The sequence below is a fragment of the Plasmodium gonderi genome (assembly GCF_002157705.1).
Source record: "Plasmodium gonderi DNA, contig: Chr05, whole genome shotgun sequence".
NCBI classification, from domain to species: domain Eukaryota; phylum Apicomplexa; class Aconoidasida; order Haemosporida; family Plasmodiidae; genus Plasmodium; species Plasmodium gonderi.
The window spans coordinates 912,833-931,159 of record NW_021628930.1 but is presented as its reverse complement, the minus strand read 5'-3'; the positions used below and the strand labels follow the sequence as shown (position 1 = coordinate 931,159).

Here is an 18,327-nt window from a genome sequence, read left to right as displayed (position 1 = left end):
TGTGCGTTCGATTTGTGATTTTTTTTTTTTTTTTTTTTTTTTTTTTACCCCCTAATCTATTATCTCTTTTTAATGTGCCTGATGATAAAAATTTCTCGTGTAGATGTATACATTTTATTTTCTCATATCTCCATTACCTTGTTATGTCTTTCATTTATTGCTACATTGTGTCTGTGTATGTGTGTATGTGTGTGTGTGTGTGTGTGTGTGTTTTTTTTTTTTTTTTTTTTCTTTTAATTTCATTTTTCTTCGTTCCCAACTTTGGGCATACACATTATCATATTTGTCCATTCCTCCCAAAAGAAAAGACCTATTTTATTTTGCTACATTTTACCATGTTTTGCTTCATTTTTTTTTTTTTTTTTTTTGTATTATTTCAAAAAATAAAACAGATAATCCATCAACACATTTAGTTAGGCCCCCCTTTTTAAGTATGTCCCACATGACACACCCCATAACGGCCCACCCAATACCTCCTTTTTCCCATTTTTCAACGTCCTAATGTTTTTTTTTCTCTTTTTTTTTAATATATATTACACATGTATTTTTCTCCACAAGTGCACTTTATTACTCACACACTTTTCTTTTCTCCCATCCAATTGAACACAAGAGGACAATTTTTTTTTTTTTTTTTTGAACTCTCCATTGTCGAAGTTGTATATGTGTCAAGTTAATGAAAAAAGGGTGGAAAAACAATTCAATATAGCGTGAAAAAAAGAGATAAAAAAAAAAAAAAAAAAAAAAAATACTATCTACCTCCGTACAGGTGAAAAGAAGGGGGGAGGAAGTGGGTAAAAAGTAGCACATATTCACGAGATCCCCGTAGGTTCTTAAAAATAGACACAATGCAACCATATTCAAGAAGTTCAAATTTTAACCATTCCTAATTTCATTCGTCGATTTTGAAATGTCTTCAATGATTATCTGGTTTTTCTTGTTAAATATGCTACTTTCTTTTTTTTCCTGTAATATATGTTTATAAGACGGATGATTCAGGACATATGATATATGCCCAAGACAGGAAACATATACACATGTAAGCGGCTTTTTTCTTTTTCTCTCTTTTTTCTCTCTTTTTCTCTCTTTTTCTCTCTTTTTATTCTATTTTTTTTTTTTTTTTTTTTTTTTTACCTTCTTAAACGAACTGAAGAGAACACTAAACTTCTTCTTGTTCTCGTTAAGGATGTCCTTTATCTTGCTATGTTCCTTCTGAGGGAAGGGAAAGGATATAGAATAATTTTTTCCCACGTCCAATTAAGTAAGAACATATTTAAAATGGAAATATCACCACCCATGTGGATGGTGTGTAAGGACGTGTAAAAGGTGAAATAAATAATTGGATAATATATACTGGGGTGTAAATATTTGTCACTTTTTATCTCGCAGCCTATTTTGGTTGGCCATCCTACCGTTACACAAAGACCTGTGGGAGAGGGTGCATAACGAGAAAAGATAATGTAAGAAAAAATATTTCTTTCTGTTTTAATTAGAAACAAAAAGGAGCTGTTAGTGGACGTAACCCCATTTTTGTTATTCCGGATGATTAAAAATTTATTATGTGTGCCATGCTTCAAGATACCCGATTTGGGTCTAACTTCATAATTCAAAATTTCCTCTTCAAAGTGATTACTACTGTTTAGTTGGTTGTAATTGACGATGTAGGCATCGAAGTATGAATCATTCGTGTGTTTGTAAAAGAGGTTAACTTTTGTTTCACCGCATAGCTTATCATCAACAAAGATGTTTAAGTGCTGCATCGACAAGTTCATGTAATTGAAAATTTCTACGCTTATGTAATTCGTGTCGATTCTTGTCTCTTCATTGTAGTACTCCTCTTGGTACTCCACTTGGCACTTCACTTCCAACTTCTCCACGTCCAACTGGGTCCTTCTTATTAAAACGTCAAAGCTACAATGGAAGGGCAAAAAGGCCAGAAGCTCTAACGCAAGAACGAGATAAGAATTAGTATCCTCCACAATATGAACATATAGATAATCATTCAGAATCTCTTCATTTATTTGAAAAAGGATATTGTTCATTTTTATATTCATCATCATATTTTCACTACCTGTAGTGACATTTAAGTTTTTTAAATTTAATAAAAATATTTTGTAATTATATTTCCCATTTTCTATATTTCTATGAAGTGTGTTATTATTTTCTCTCTTCTTTCTTTTTTCCAGTTCATGTACAAAGTTTGCATAATTTCCTTCTTCCTTCATTTTTGTCTTATCTATGTATATTTTTACATATGTCTTCTTTTTGCAAATACTTTCAATAAATACCTTTCCACTATAAGATTCTACTTCTTTGTTATCATTCCATGAGTAATTAACACATCTTTGACATTTACCTTCATTTATTTCCCTCACCAAGACATTACGATTTTTTATCACCTCTTCATCACAGACGTTCGAGTCGACTGAGTGGTGCTTTTCTTTCTCCAATTCATTCTCATTCGAATCTCCTAGTTTTAACTCTTCATAGAAAAGGTCTGATTTGCTTAATTCGCTTGCATTCAGCGTGAAGTTACTCCTTTCACTACCTGAAAAGGTGTCATCTGAAAAGCAGCTAGTTGAGGGGTAACTAGCTACCGTGTTGCTTGCTTCGGATGGATTCAAGTCGGAAAAACTAGTTCTATAATTTCCAAGCATCTGCTGTCCTGTTTCTGATTTTTCCATTCCCAAATGGCAGATGCAAGATTCATGTGTATGGATCATATTTTTGCACGTGTTTAAGAAGCTCTTATAGACACAGTTTTTGTTTTTCTCCATTTTGGACATGTTACTAGAGCAGCACTCATCAGCACTTATACTATTCTGGTGCACAGAATTATTGGATCTTAAAGTACCATTAATTAAATTTCCCTTCATCAAATTGTTAAATATAAAATCATACTCATAAGTAATAATAGGTGTAATCTCCATACATGTGGCACTGCTACAAAGTGGCTTTAGAATTATTAACAATTTTCTCCTTGAATATGGATCTTTACAAAAGTATGTAATTAGAATGGTAAAATGTTTTCTCATTTGTATTTTAAAATTCTCCCTGTTTAAAATTTTAAAATAATTCTTTTCATTATTTAGTAGAATCCTTTTTTCCTTTTTCAAATAAGCATAACGTTGTTTCCTCACTTTCGCCTTTTTCCTCATCACCTCATCATTAGGGATATTTCTTAACTTGTTATTATTACTTCCACTCATGTGGGTACTTTCTTCTCCTATAAACTTACATTTTACAGCAATTTTACAGTTAAATGGGTTAAACATATTTAGGCTAAAATTGTATAAACAACATGAGTTATACATGACTAATTTTTCTTTTATTTTTTTCTTCACTCTGTATGTTCCAATCATTCTATAAATAAAATCTCCATAACGGTTACTCCTTATAATGACATAACATTCTTGAGATGTTTTTACTGTTGGTCTATACTTAAGAACCACTTGGTTTTCACATTTATCATTATTTAAAATGCTGAAATTGGTTCTGTTACTTATGTAAATGCACTTGAGCTCGTGATTCGTCTTTCTTTTCCCCTTCATTTTTAATGCACTCTTATTACAAATTCGATTATTCCAATTTTTCGAAGATTTTCCGCTTTCCTTTTCTTTCTCCATTTTGTAATTGCACTTATGCAAACCATATGCATTTCCTGCAAGCGGGGTTCCTTCTTCATCCACATCAGCATCCGCATCTACATTAGGGTCTACATCTGCATCTACATTAGGGTCTACATATGCATCTACATTGGGGTCTACATCTGCATCTACATTAGGGTCTACATCTGCATCTACATTGGGGTCTACATCTGCATCTACATTGGGGTCTACATCAATATCAACACCCGCTTGCACATCCTCGTGAGTACTCTGCTGTCTCTCCTCCCCCTGTCGGTGCACCACCTTGGATTTTCCCACCACCCCTTCACCAATTTGGTAGTGATAATTTCCAGAGAGGTGATCCATTTTTTCCCCACACAACAGCCTCACGTACCTCTTATTCTGCATATTAAAATCGAAATGCAAATTTATGATGCAGGATTTTGACAAGGAAGCATAGAATTCTCGCACATCTAACTCATTCCTTAACTTTGCCAGCAATAGTAAAATGTAATAATTTATTCCTTCATTCTTATTATAAATGAAAAAAAAACCAATATTTTGGTTTCTATAATTAAAGTTCACATTAATATACTTTTTGCAATAGTTTATTACCTCTTCGAATATTTTTTTCTCGTTTGGAATAAAAGATTTATATTTCTGCTTTAATATTACACTTTGTTGGTCTAATACTTCTTCAGACTGATGCTCATACTCCTCTATTGTGTACTTTCTAGCTAATACACCTTTGTGATGACCCTCTTCATTCAAATTTCTCCCTTGATCCCTTTTTTCTATTTCTTCCGCTTCACAATCACATCTGTGCATCTGGTTGTTGAAATTGTCATTGAACTTGTGAAGGTTTTCATTATCATCATCATCATCTTCATTCAAGGGAAAGTAAAAATTTTGCAGTTCCTTGGAGATGTTCTCATGCTTCTTTTCAGGAGTTTCTCCTTCCACAAAGTCAGGTGAAAATGGAAAAAAACAATTCATCTGTTCATTTGGCATATGTGCATTATTCAGCTGCGTTTCCCCACTACTTGTAGTAGCACTTTCCCTTGTAAGATCAGGAAAATAATTAGGGATCTTCGGGATGTACTTGATATTATGCACATAAGTATCATTTTTAGGTATTTGAACCTGTCTTCTTTCTATATATTCATTCATGTACGTTAGCAAAAAATACTCCTCATTCTCACTTCCATTATTTTTTAACACAATATCTTTATTAATTTCATCTCCTACATTTGTTTCAAGAAATAAAATTTTTAATGGCTTATTCAACTCAACAGTGATATTTAGCTTATACCAAAAGAAGTAATTTGAAAATGGGAACGTTTGATCATGATGATGAAGAAGCTCCTCCTCTTCCTCTTCTCCTTGCTTACATTTCGAATGAATTCGTTTATAAAACTTAAATATGATACAGCCCATAAATTCTCCTATATGTGCACTTGTGACGAAGAATGTATATATCTTTCTCTGCTTGGGTTGCATTTCAATTTTTTTTGCACCAAATAGAATAAACAAATCTGAGTAAATTTTAAATTCACAATGAAAATCTAACTCATTATAGATCTCTATTTGTGCTGTTTCTTTCATTCGATTTAATAATTTCAAATGAATAGTATCCTTAGGATATGGTTTCATAACATTTGCCTGCACCTTTATTTTTATTTGTTCTTCTTCATTTTTTACATTACATAATGTAATATAACAGAAGCATGTTATTCCAATGATAGAATAGCAACTCACTTCAAAATTAATAAACTCTACATCTTTCTCTATTTCTACATTCTCTTGACAACTAAAAATGTTGTAATTTATTTTTTTATTATTCTGATCGAGTATGTCTGAGTACACGCATCTATATGTCAGATCACTGTTTGTGTAATTATAAACAGGTATAGATTTTTTAACCATTAAATATGCACTAGTATTAAACGTAATAGTATGCATATTATTACTCTCTTCATTATTCACATTTGCAACTATTTTATACATTTTGTAGAAAGGTTCGTGTGTTTTCCCTTGTTCTTTCATATGTGAATTTTTAATCTCTTCATAAGTTAATTCAGTTATACTACGGGGAAAAGTCATTCTGTTTAAAAGAAGACAATTGTATTCGAATACTCCATTACCTTGTTCTTCTATATGCAATGTGCAGAAACAGTTAATGTGCTTTTTTATTATTTCATATAAATATTCTATGTCTTCTAGGTTGTGTGAATTGGGTATATTCTTTACATATTTGTCAAAATCAAAATTTAGACAAGGTATGGAACTCCTTTCTATCTTCATTTTTTCTGTCTTATCACATATAACATAAAAATTGTTCTTTCCTTTTTGAATATCTGCTAAATAACTTTTTAAATATGTGTAAAAGAATTTTTCCTCCATTTTGTTCAAATCGCACAATATAAATTTTATACATTTAAGAAACTCTTTATTCATAGGATTTAATTGCAAATCGTATGAAAACCTATAAATTTTAGAATTCATTTTTATAACTTCTTCTTCCTTCATGTTATTTATATAAAAGAAACAGTTTACTTTGCATGGTGGCATCAAACAATTCGTTTTTTTATCATTTACAATAAATAGTAAGAAACAAAAATAATTTCCTTCTGTAAAGGGGCAAAACTTCAGCTTTATTTTCTTCTTTTCATTTTCTACACAACTGAAATGTGTTTTACTATCTGAACAAAAGCAGCTAAAAAGTTTTTCCACCTTATCGTTCAAGTGATAACTTAAATTGGCATTAACCAAAGAACAAACGGCACATTCATTATACACCCCTTGATTATTGTACCCTTCATTATCTTTACTCCAACTCTTCATTATATCAATTTCAAAGTTTTCCCTTTTTTTTCCTTCCTTTTTTAAGTCCTTTATGTATAAGTGATAAAGGTTTGGATTCACCTGTACCTTTTTCCCAGAATTATTGATCAAATTTATTTCCACGCATTTCCTTTCATATACTTTCCCCCTCAAATTAAAACATTTTATTTCACTATCATTAAGCATAATGTTTAACTGAGAAGAATTCGATGTACGCATTTTATTAATCTCACTCTTCGTTTCTCCATTGTTTACATTCACTTTTATGTCATTACTTTCATTTTGTTTATGCATCACATTGCCTCCATGGGGTCTCAATTCAATCGTTCCCTTTTCATCTCTTTCGATGAGTTTGATACAGATGTATTTCTCACTGTCCTTTTCATCAGGAATACGGTTTCTAACAAAGAGGGGAGGGGAGGAGGGGAAATAAAATAAAAATGTAATTATCTACACACTGGAGTTTGAATTAAAAACATGTTTCACTATATTGAGTACACACCAAAAAAAAAAAAAAAGTCGGAAAAGAGAATGGGAGTAAGGGGGGGGGACAATAAGGATGATACAAAAAATTGTCATTTTATAATAAATAAAATGTATGCACAAATTTGTTGGTTAAATAGACATGACTAGCTAAAATGAATTTTTTTTTTTTTTTTTTTTTTTTTTTTTTTTCGCACTTTTTAGCTAACTCAAGGTAAAAAAAAAAAAAAAAAAAAAAAAAAAAAAAAACTTGCCTTTCTGCTCGTAGAATTAGTATGGAATAATTTTCCCCTAGGTTCGTTTCATTCTCATCATTAAATCTGTCGTCTATTTTTTCATTCTCATCAGAGGTACACTCACAGCTTTCAGAGGAACACGGTGAAACGGAATAATTTTCCTCAAAATGGGATTCTTTTTCATAATGCAGATCATTTTTCTGCTTTTTTTTCTTAAGAGCTGAAAATTTAATGCAAGTATAGCAACTATACTTCACGAAATTTTTGTCATATTCTTTGTCTATTTTCAATTTTATTTGTTCAGACTTGAGGGGATCAACACTGATGCAATTTTTATCGATTTTATACTTGCTACATCCAATTAAAAAAACTTCATATTTGCATTTATAGCTATTTAAATTGTATACAGTTATAACTCTTTCATCCATCTTAGTTTGGCTGTTCCTGAAGCCCGTTCTTTCATTCTCTCCATCCGTTTGTGCGCTTGTTTTATTTGGAAGAGTATCCTTATTTGACACGTTCGTCTTGTTTAGCACGTTCGTCTTGTTTAGCACGTTCGTCTTGTTTAGCACATTCGTCTTGTTTATCGTTTGCTCCTTAGTTGGAGACGGGCCCTTATTTGCCAGTTTGTGCTTGATTTTCTCCCTAGTATTCACCACTTGTTCATTTATCAGAATTCTGTCACTTTTGTAAGCGGGAAAATCATCCACAATTAAGTAGTAGGTTGGTAAATAATTCGGCAGTATAAAATACATTGAAGCCAAGAAGAGGAATATGTGGATGTAGTTGAAATGCACAAGGACCCTTTTATTTACTAGGTTACTCAATTTCATTTCGTTCAGCATCATTAACAAAATGTTCATGTTGTTATTGTAGTCCTTTCTGGATTTACATTTCAATTTGATTTTGTTTTTAAAAAATAGATAATGTGGAATGTGCGAAATTATGGTGTATAGAATCATTACTAGGTCTTTCAAGTCGTTTATACTTTTTATTTTGCTTTTTTTTTCCGTATTCCTTTTCTTCCTTTTTATTTCGACATTGAAGTTCATTTTGCTCAACTGCCTTATGTTCTGCTTGGACACCACATCGTTATTTGGGACGATGCTCCTTCCACGGTTCATGTCTCTTGGGCTCTCACTACTATTACTGTTGCCACTACTATGATTGTTGCCACTACTATGATTGTTGCCACTACTATGATTGTTGCCACTTCTATTACTGCTGCCACTTCTATTTCTGCTACGCCATTCCTCCTTGTTCCTATTGAGAACCCCATTCAGTTTCTGCAATTTAGTCTCTTTTTTCCTCTGGATGTCCTTAAATACATACCTTTTATTTTCCACTTTTGCGTAATGAACATTGTTATAGTGAAAATAGAGCCATTCGAATAATATACATTCAGCGCTCTTGAAATGATGGAGACCATGAGATGGTTCTTTGGTCATTTTTACTTTATAAAACATTTTCATTTGTTCTTCCTTTGTTATATGATCATCTCCCTTATGAGTTTCTCCATTCGTGTACCCATTTTGAGTATATCCATTTATTCCATTTTGCTGATATTTTTCTAGCAGCATTTCTTCTTTGACTTTTTCTCCCTCTTGTACTTCTTCGGAGTAACTAAAACTGTTAATTTTGTTGATTATTTTTTTCAAATCAATGAAATTATTTTCATAAAAATTGAAGTAGTTGAGATTATAGCTGTGTTTATCTGTGTTTTTCTTTTTCTTAACAGAGTTATATATACATTTGTCATTTCTTTGTGGAATTTTTTTATCCCCAACTGTGTTGTTATTAGTAATACTACAAATAGTATTTCCCCTCATATTTGGAATACTACTATTGTTACTACTAGTACTTTTTGGATAATTCTTCATTAAATTAATGTATTCACTTTTCCTGGATTTCCCATTTTTGTTATTTAAAAATAGGATGTGTTTTCTTAATTCTCTGTCTTGTTTGTTTAAAATAATGAGGTATTTTATTTTATGAATTTTAATATTTTCTTTCAGTTTGTTTTCTATGTTGCATAATTTAATTCCTCTCAATTTATTTAACGAGTTTATATTGATACCGCTAAATATTTTTATATTCAAAATTTCTAAAAATATGGTAATCCAAGAATAGCTGAACAGCTTTATGTGCGTTTTGAAAATTCGATCAAAATAAAATATTTTTTCATTTCCATTTTCCACAAAGGATTCTAGATCGTGAATTTTGACTCTTTTCTCCTTCCCATCACTGTCCTTTCCAGGTTTATCATTGTCCTGTTTGTCTCTCTCAGGTCTATCTTCGTCTTGTTCTCCTCTGTCGATTTTTTGACATCTTTCTCTGTCTCCTCTATGTTCTCCATCGGATTCATCTGATTCATCGGATTCATCTGCTTCATCATCTTCCACATCTCCCTTTTTTATGTAAAAATAGTCTGGTATTTTGTCTAAAATATTCGAAACGTACAAATCTATAGGCAATAAGTTTTCATAAATAATATGATCTATTAACAGGTTTTCCTGTGGGAAAAGGGAAAATGGGCAAAATGGTTAGAAGTGATTTGCAATCATAAAAAATTGGTGAAAGTGTTGTTATCTTCTCTGGGAAAGTTCACACATGTGCAGTGTCGAGGCTCCATTTGGAAACAAGTAAGCACATTAATGAAAAATATACAGGAATGTATGAAAGGAGAAGCGCAAAATGGAGTGATAGAGAAATAGAGAGATGGTGAAGTAGAAAGATGGCAAAGTAGAAAGATGGCAAAGTAGAAAGATGGTGAAGTAGAAAGATGGTGAAGTAGAAAGATGGCAAAGTAGAAAGATGGCAAAGTAGAAAGATGGCAAAGTGGGGAAGGGACAAAATCACAATTCGGATGAAAGAAAAAATGAACAATAAAAAAAAAGAAAAAAAAAGGTACACTCTCACCTGTTTTAAGCATTTGCAAAGTAACTTAATATTTTTCATAAAATTTTCAATCAGAAAACTATGTTTCTCGAAATCTTTCATTGCAATATTTTGATAAGTTCTAATTTCATTAATTACGTTTTGTAAATTTCTATTAGGATATAAAGAAGAAAACATATCAAATAGTAGGTCAGCAAAAAACAGAAATAAATCATTAGTGTTTTCAACAATAGAAGGTGAATAACTTTTACTTAATAAAATGTTTTGGATAAATAGAAAAACATAATCTTCAATTATTTCTCCCAAACTATGTATATGTTCTTCTTTATTATAATAAACATTCCTGATGTCATTAATTTTTAATTCTTTATATATGTCTCCTTCTTTCTTTCCCCACTTTCCCTGTCTCACATTTTTACAGAAAAAGGAAAGAATAGAATTTCCTTTTTCTTGTTTTTCGTTTTTTTCATAAAATTCAATGTCTTGTATGTCCATAAGCTCGTGTAATCCTCCTTCTTCTTTTATTTCCTTTTGTAAATTACCCTCCTGGTAGTTCTTCTCAACCCTTAGATCTGAGTGATCTGAAGCATCATATAATACCTCATTAGATACATCATTCAATGTCTCGTTTGATATTTTGTAATATATTTCTTTCATCTCTCCATTGGATGCCTCATTGGATGCCTTGTTTAGCAGATAATCAATACCCTCGTCTATGTTAACAAAAATCGGTATGATGTATTTGTCATGATCTAGTACACTCAAAACGATGTGTGACTTGAATTTCAAATTCTGGGATGATTTGCATCTTAAAGAAACGCATATTTTTTTTATTTTTTCATTTATTTCATTCCCGTTGATAAAATCGAGAGAAATTGAAAAAAATTCAGCATGCACATTGTTGAAATGGTAATTAACCCTAACATAATTATACCCATTATTGTATATACAAAATGGAAAGGTGAAATATTCATTTAATTTGTTATGAACTATGTTTATATATGTAACATCAAACTGAAGCTTTGGAATTTCACAATTTATCAACATATAAACAGAGAAATTATTTCCCGTTTTTTCTTCATTTTTACATGTCATTATTTCGTTGTCCTTATTCCTTTTTTCATAATTATTACCATCAAAGATGCACGACGAAATGTCTAACACGTCCATATACCTCCCACAAAGTTTTAAATTGTTTAACTTTATGTCTATTGTTATTTCTGAGTTCGGTTCTAGAACTCCTTGATCTCTATTTAATTGCACTTGGTATTTCCTTTCATGCCTTGTATAACCCAGTTCTGATTGTTTCTTTGTTTCTTCTGTTTCTTCACTGCCACCTTTGATTGCAAATCCTTTGGTGTGATTCCTCAAGTCTCTTTTTTTTTCTGCACTTTTTCTCTGTACACCTACTAAGCCAATTTCTTTGCTTGGATTTGCTTCATTTGGATCCCTTCCACTGGGGACACAATCTGACGAAGATTCAGTGAAATGAAATTCCCTTCGCTTCTCATTATTCACTCTTATTTTCCATAGGATTTTTTGATGAAATACATTTTTTATTGTTAGACTTTTGGTTTGTTCTCTTGCAAAGTACGAAATGTAGAATTCATCGGATTTTTGAGGTAGTAAATCCGTGAAGTAAAGAATAGGTGGGGATATTTCTAAGAAGCTTTCTTCAATTTCGATTTTTATTGAATCCTGGACTTTATCATATATAATATTGTTGCTATTAAACAAACTGTTGAAAGTAATTTCTTTCTTTATTGTTTTAGAAGAATAACATTGGATGTATAATGAAAGGAAACATTTGGACGGCACACTTATTTTGTATATATTTTTTAATTTACTTTTTTTTTTTTTTTCTCTAAAAATTATACGACCTTTATTTTTAAAATAGGTACAAACAAAATTGTATAAATTAATGAAATTATTGTAATGGTATTTTATACATTCATCTGTCAACATGTCATCATATTCTAGAATGGAAACCTTTTCCATTGTTAAGAAGTCTTCTTTTTCATTCGCATCTTTGTATTCTTTACTATTGCATGTTAAGGAATTTCTCTCTTTTTTGTTATTTATTTCGAAACTTACAAAGTCTACTCTCGATGTGTTTAAAAGGATAGTTTCATCACATCCTCCTTTGTTTATGATTTGCAGCTCATAGGATTTCCATTCTCCTCTTCTTTGCTTCAAATGTAATTCATTGCATAGTAGTGTTTTGGAAGGAGTGCCCTGAATGTTCGATGTTGACAGGGATATAAAGTTACATAGTGAAGCGGTAGGTAGTAAAGCAGCTTAACGGAGCTGTATGTAGATATCATGACAGAAGAGGGAAAAGGGCAATTCTCTACTTTAACATAGTTCTAAATGGTATCATCAATAACTCAAGAGATGTCCATTTTTTCGTATGTCTCATCTAACCTTGGCACTCACGGGAAGAACTAATTGTGCACATCCTCTAACGGAAAAAACAAGTTTGTCCTTTATTTTTTTATTTTCCTTTAAATTTATCTGCACTACAATTTTTATCTTTTCATTTCTGTTCACATAATTAAATTTAGAAAGTATATTCACACAGCTAGGTTTGTGTATGCATCTGAATACTAGTGGGCTGTCACCTGCACAGGGAAAAAAGGGAGCGGCGATAAAAAAAAAAAAAAAAAAAAAAAAAAATCAAATAACGAACCAAATAAATAGCGAACCAAATAAATAACGAACCAAATAAATAACGAACCAAATAAATAACGAACCAAATAAATAACGAACCAAATAAATAGCGAACCAAATAAATAGCGAACCAAATAAATAACGAACCAAAAGTAACAAAACGAATGAATCATTCCATCACAGTTTTGAAGAAATTTTTTGTCTAGACACTTTTGAATTGTTGCTACAATTATGAACCGACGCGCACTCAATTGATTGCACGTTTGAGGCAAAAGTGCAGAAAAGGAGAATATCCATATAACTCTCTTATGGTCGAATTCCGACCGTTCTCTCTGTAAAAGGTTCTATACTTATTGCAGTGATGAATTTTTGATCACTTGCCCTGGCTCATACCTGTATTGATTAAGAAAAATTCTTTCACATAATTCTTATTTAGCAGAACATTATCAAAGTTTATTTCACTGGGATTAACTTTGTAGGAGCATTTATTTGCAATCCATTTGCATTTTATGCTGCACAGGTATGAGTAGACGGGAATAAAAATGTGTATGAATTTTCTCTTGCAAAACATTGTGCACATTTTCGCGCACTCAACAGGTGTTCTAGTCCCTCAGAACTATCACCCCTTCCGACCCCTATGTGTGATACTTCATACAAATCTGCCACCTCAGATGATACTTTTTAAAAAAAAAAAAAAAAAAAAAAGGAATTTGTAACTCTCTGCAGGGAGAGAGAGAGATATTCCAACATATGCATACATACATACATGCGTATATGCATCTATACATATCCACTCTCCCATAGAGAAAACTACATGCAAGTGTAACCTTTTGTAAAATCTACTTCCATCCAAGAACACTCGAATGGAATCCTCTACATTTTTGGTATTTTCTGTGGCGACAAATTTTATGGGTACTATTTTGTGCTCATATGGCCGTACCTAAAGTGGGGAAAAAATAGGAAGGAAAGGATTGCGAGACCACTTATCGACACTCTAAGTTTGGTTTTTTTTTTTTTTTTTTTTTTTTTTTTTTTTTTTTTTTTTTTTTGTGTGCACACGTTTTAACACTCGTGTAACCCCACAAAACATTTCACCCCCTCTCACTTCTAATCAGAACTGACGCGAGGAATCCTTACTGTAATGTCTGGGACTAGTGAAAACATATCTCTGTTGTATCCCATATGCAATCGAAGAGAAGTGTTGAATGGATTATACAAAATCAGATTGTTCTCGCAAAACATCTGAATGTCTTCATTTTGGAATTGGAAATATAGAATGTCATGATTCACGAGGATATTGAAGAGGATGAGTGTTGCTCTAAGAGTTACTTCCCTTTCGTGTAAGTCATTAATTTTTAAAAATATTTTTTCTCTGTACATTTGAAGGTGAAAAAAATCGTTGGTTGTGTTTATAAAAGATAGTGTAAACGTGTCAGCATCATGTGATGAATTAATTTGATACGAATTTTTATTTTCTTCAATTTTATGATAAAAATCGACTTTGGAATTTTCATTTGAAGTGTTATCATTGTGAACACAGAAAGAATATCCATTTTTTTCATTGAAATGTTTTTGCATTTTGGAAAAATCCTCTAACTTAAAGTTGATGTTGGCTATTTTTTTTGAACCCCTTTCAACAATTAGCATGTTATTTATATCGTTCGTAACATTATCACTATGCATTAATGCAATTTTAACGTTGCAATTTTTGTTTCCATTAAATACAGAAAATTTATTTGTGTAAAGATTATTCAGTAAGACATAATTGAACTTTATATTTTTTGTGAATTTCACATTTTTCAATTCCTTCTCATCTAACATGTCAAACTGCAACAAGTAGGGCTCTTCTTCCAAACCTTCTTTTACTTTTCCATTCTTTATTTTCAAATCTCGATTCTTTATTTCGATATACATCTTTTTCTTCTGTTCATACAATGTTTTATGAATACAAGTGTTTTTAATTCTCTCCATGAATGGATCATCATTAGGATATATATTTTTGTCATCTACAATTTTTGCAACTCTATCTTTTGTTTTTATCTTTTCATTTGTGCGTGACTGTTCCTCAGTTAAGATTGTTCTTTTCTCCAATTTTTTCCGTTTCTCATACATAAATTTTAATATATTGTTATATTTCTTTTTATTTTCTTTTAAAAAATTCATAAAACCTTCATTGTATTTGTACTTGTCTAACTGCCCATCGATCTGATATAAGTTCCTATTCACTTTTTCAAGTTCCAAATTTTTTATGACTTGTTCATAAATTTCATCATTTTTTATTTTCCTAGATGGGGAAAGAAAAGTATTATTGCTAATATTACCATGTGTAAGTTTATTCTTATTCATATGTTCCTTTGCGTCAAGTAAAATAGAAGAAGAAGAAAACTCCTGTCTTAATGTGTGTGTCGAGGTAATATTTCCATTCATTAGTATAACAAAGAAATATAAATTATTGCAAAAAAATAGATATATATACTCGTTCATTCTTTTAATACTATCACAGTGCAATTTAAGCGAAATTATTTCTTTGCATTGGGAATTTATAACTCCTTCCTGTTTATTCATTGTTAAGTGTGGAATTTTCGAAAAACTGTAGTTTACTTTTAGAAATTTATTTCTGTTTATTAATTCTATTATCAAAGTTTTTCCCTCGTTCACTGTTACATTCTCATAGTTAAGAAAATAAGTACTAGGAATAATGCATGGGAATGTCAGAAAAAAAATTAAGAAAAGTTTTATCTCTTCATCCGATTTGTCAAGATCTGCTTGAAGTTGAAGGGTAGATGTCATGGTTTGAACTATCTTTCCGTTTTTACCCTCTGATTTGTCTTCTTGTCTTTTAACATGAAGTGACATTTCCACCACTACTGGGAAGTTTAATAGGTAAGATGTATTCCTATTAATCTTACACAGCAAATTCACGTCACTTTTGGATTGAATTTCAAAGGAAACATCGTGATAAGATAACATTTCGACAGCATAACCGTCTTTCTTGCATAAATTGACACTTATGTTTTCACTACCCTTAAGTCTCTTCTTTGTAATTGTGAATAATTTCTCTTTTTCTTTTTTTTCTTCTTCGCTCAGTTGGTCTTCCACATTCTGGAAGACATCTGTGATGGAGGGGAGAAAACCAGTGCGAGTGTGTGGGTGAGAATTGAAATGTGAGTGTTCATGTGTGTGCGTAGTGACGATGCCTCTGCCTCAGCTTCTGTTGCCTCTCCTTCTGAGGAATGAAATCGTCCTATGTTAGAAAAACTGTAACTGTGTGTCTATAACTCCTCCCCACGATGAGGTAAACACACATGAACATCCTTCTTTTTCTCGTTCCGCCCAATGAATCTATGAGCGATGATAAGAGAAGGAAACTTTTTATGAAGCACCACACCATTCCCTCGTGCGAGCAAATCTTGCTGTGCATGCACTTGAATACTATATTTTGCATATGTGTCAATTTTGTTCACTATGCTTTGCATATATTTTTTTTTTTAGACACATTTTTTTCTTGGTTTCTACTGTCAGTGTACTTACCTCTACCAATCTGACTCATATCAAACTCATTAGCAGAGGCATATGCTTGAAAATCTTTCAGAGAATAAAAGATATTCACTTTATTTATTTCAGGAATGCATAAGACAGGGTAATTGTTTTCGTTTTTTATTTTTCCCTGGAATTTTTTTTTGCTTCCATAATACATGTAATCTAGATTTATATGATTAATTTTCATGTCTTGGTAAATAAAATATGTTTGGCTGTTGGTAAAGATGGCAAATATGGTAATATTATCTGGTTTCTTGGTAAAATAACTATATTGTTCTGAAATTACATTAAATTCTTGTTGATATTTACCTTCTGCTTTATTGCTAATAGTGATGTTGATTATTTTTGTTTCGTTCATATTCAGATCGAGGGAGGATTTATCAATCTTAACACACAGGTTATTTGTTTCGACAATGTTGTAGTTGCCATTCTTATGTCTGATTTTCTTTTTATTATCAGCATCTTTCCCTAAATTTTTGTCTGTATTTCTACATCCATATGAGGCCCCAATTTTAATGTCCCCTTTACCCATTTCTCCAACTTGACAATTTCCCAAAGCAATCTTAAAGGTTCCCCTTTTTTTTCCAACATTTTTTACTTTCAGTGGAAAATGGTAAGTCAAATTATTTTTGCAAATTCCAAAATTTACTATACTATCGTAAACAAATATGGGTACTTTTTTTTTTATATATATTGGAATTTTCAGTGTTGTGTATTCACTTTGTATTTTTACATATATAATAGATTCCACATTATTTAACACATTCAATACATCATATTTTTTTTCACATTTATACTTTTTAAAATCAATGTTACAGAAGGAGAATTCTACTAATATATGTTCGCTCGTTCCTGGAGCCAATTTTTTTTTTTTTATTCCTTTTATTTTTAGATATTTTGAATCAGATTCGAAGATTTTTATATTTTGTGTTTTTGTGCATACATTTTTTATTTTCAACGTCTTCTTTTCAATCACCTTATCTTTATTTTCAAGAAAACTCTCTATGTTTTCTGTGCATTCGTAATAAAATTCAAGAACTGGGGGTTCTACATCTACGAGATCGAATTTGTTTTCTACCTCATCGATCATCATTTTCCGTTTTTTCATGTTGCAAAAGGAGAAAACGAGAAAATGGGAAAACGAGAATACAAGAATACAAGAAAACGAGCGTGCCTTTTTTTATCTCATTCTTTTATAACCAAAACATGGCTCACAATCGATGCCCATATATTTTTTCCCCTATCACCCCACTCTTCCTTTTTCTTTTTCTTTTTGGCACTTCTTCTAAGTCAATTGTTTCGTTTTGTCTGACAACATAGGTTAATATGTACAGGACAGTGGTAGTCAAGCATGTACAAGAGAATGCTACTTATTTTTTTTTTTTTTTTTTTTTTTTTTTATACCATGTATGGTCTTTTTGATCGAATTGTTTGACACTACCTTACAGTGAAGAGCAATTTTTTTTTTATGTCTTTTATTCCTCTATTATTCCTCTATTATTCCTCTATTATTCCTCTATTATTCCTCTTTTATTCCTCTTTTATTCCTCTTTTATTCCTCTTTTATTCCTCTTTTATTTCTCTTTTATTTCTCTTTTTTTTTTTTTTTTTTTTATCGCACCTTTGCATTTTTCAAAAAAGTTTCTAGTATGGCTGTGCTCATTTGAAAAAAAAAAAAAAAAAAAAAAAAAAGTAGCGGATGGAACACCCTTCAACTGCCCTCGAGGGAGAAAAAAATGGTTCTTATATACATAGGCTTAAAATAAAGGTAAAATGTGTGTTCGGATTTTTTTTTTTTTTTTTTTTTTTTTTTTTTTTTTTTTTTTTTTTCCTTCCTCATATGTAATCAATTGAATAGGCAAAGAAAAAACGAGCCATATTTATAAACTCTTGAATGTGCATCCATGAGACGATTTTATATGTTCACAGGTTTTGCTGTGCAATGTTTTTTTTTTTTTTTTTTTTTTTTTTTTAAAATCCATTCTTGCAAAAAAGAAAAAAAAAAAAAGAAGCTTAACATGTTATGCACACACCGGAGGATTAAAAACAAA

The 18,327-nt window shown here is 31.2% G+C and overlaps 1 protein-coding gene across 1 annotated transcript; it reads right to left on the bottom strand.

The window, feature by feature from the left end:
- Positions 1–873: 873 nt before the first annotated feature.
- On the bottom strand, positions 874–17,366 carry PGO_052140 (hypothetical protein, conserved; the record flags this gene model as incomplete). The annotated part of the gene is made up of 10 exons (XM_028686592.1): positions 874–963; positions 1,132–1,209; positions 1,410–6,849; positions 7,187–9,681; positions 10,088–12,301; positions 12,491–12,687; positions 13,130–13,248; positions 13,564–13,676; positions 13,874–15,849; positions 16,268–17,366. The coding sequence occupies 10 exons, from the start codon at positions 17,364–17,366 to the stop codon at positions 874–876; spliced, it is 13,821 nt and encodes a 4,606-aa protein (XP_028542393.1).
- Between the last annotated feature and the right edge of the window lie 961 nt (positions 17,367–18,327).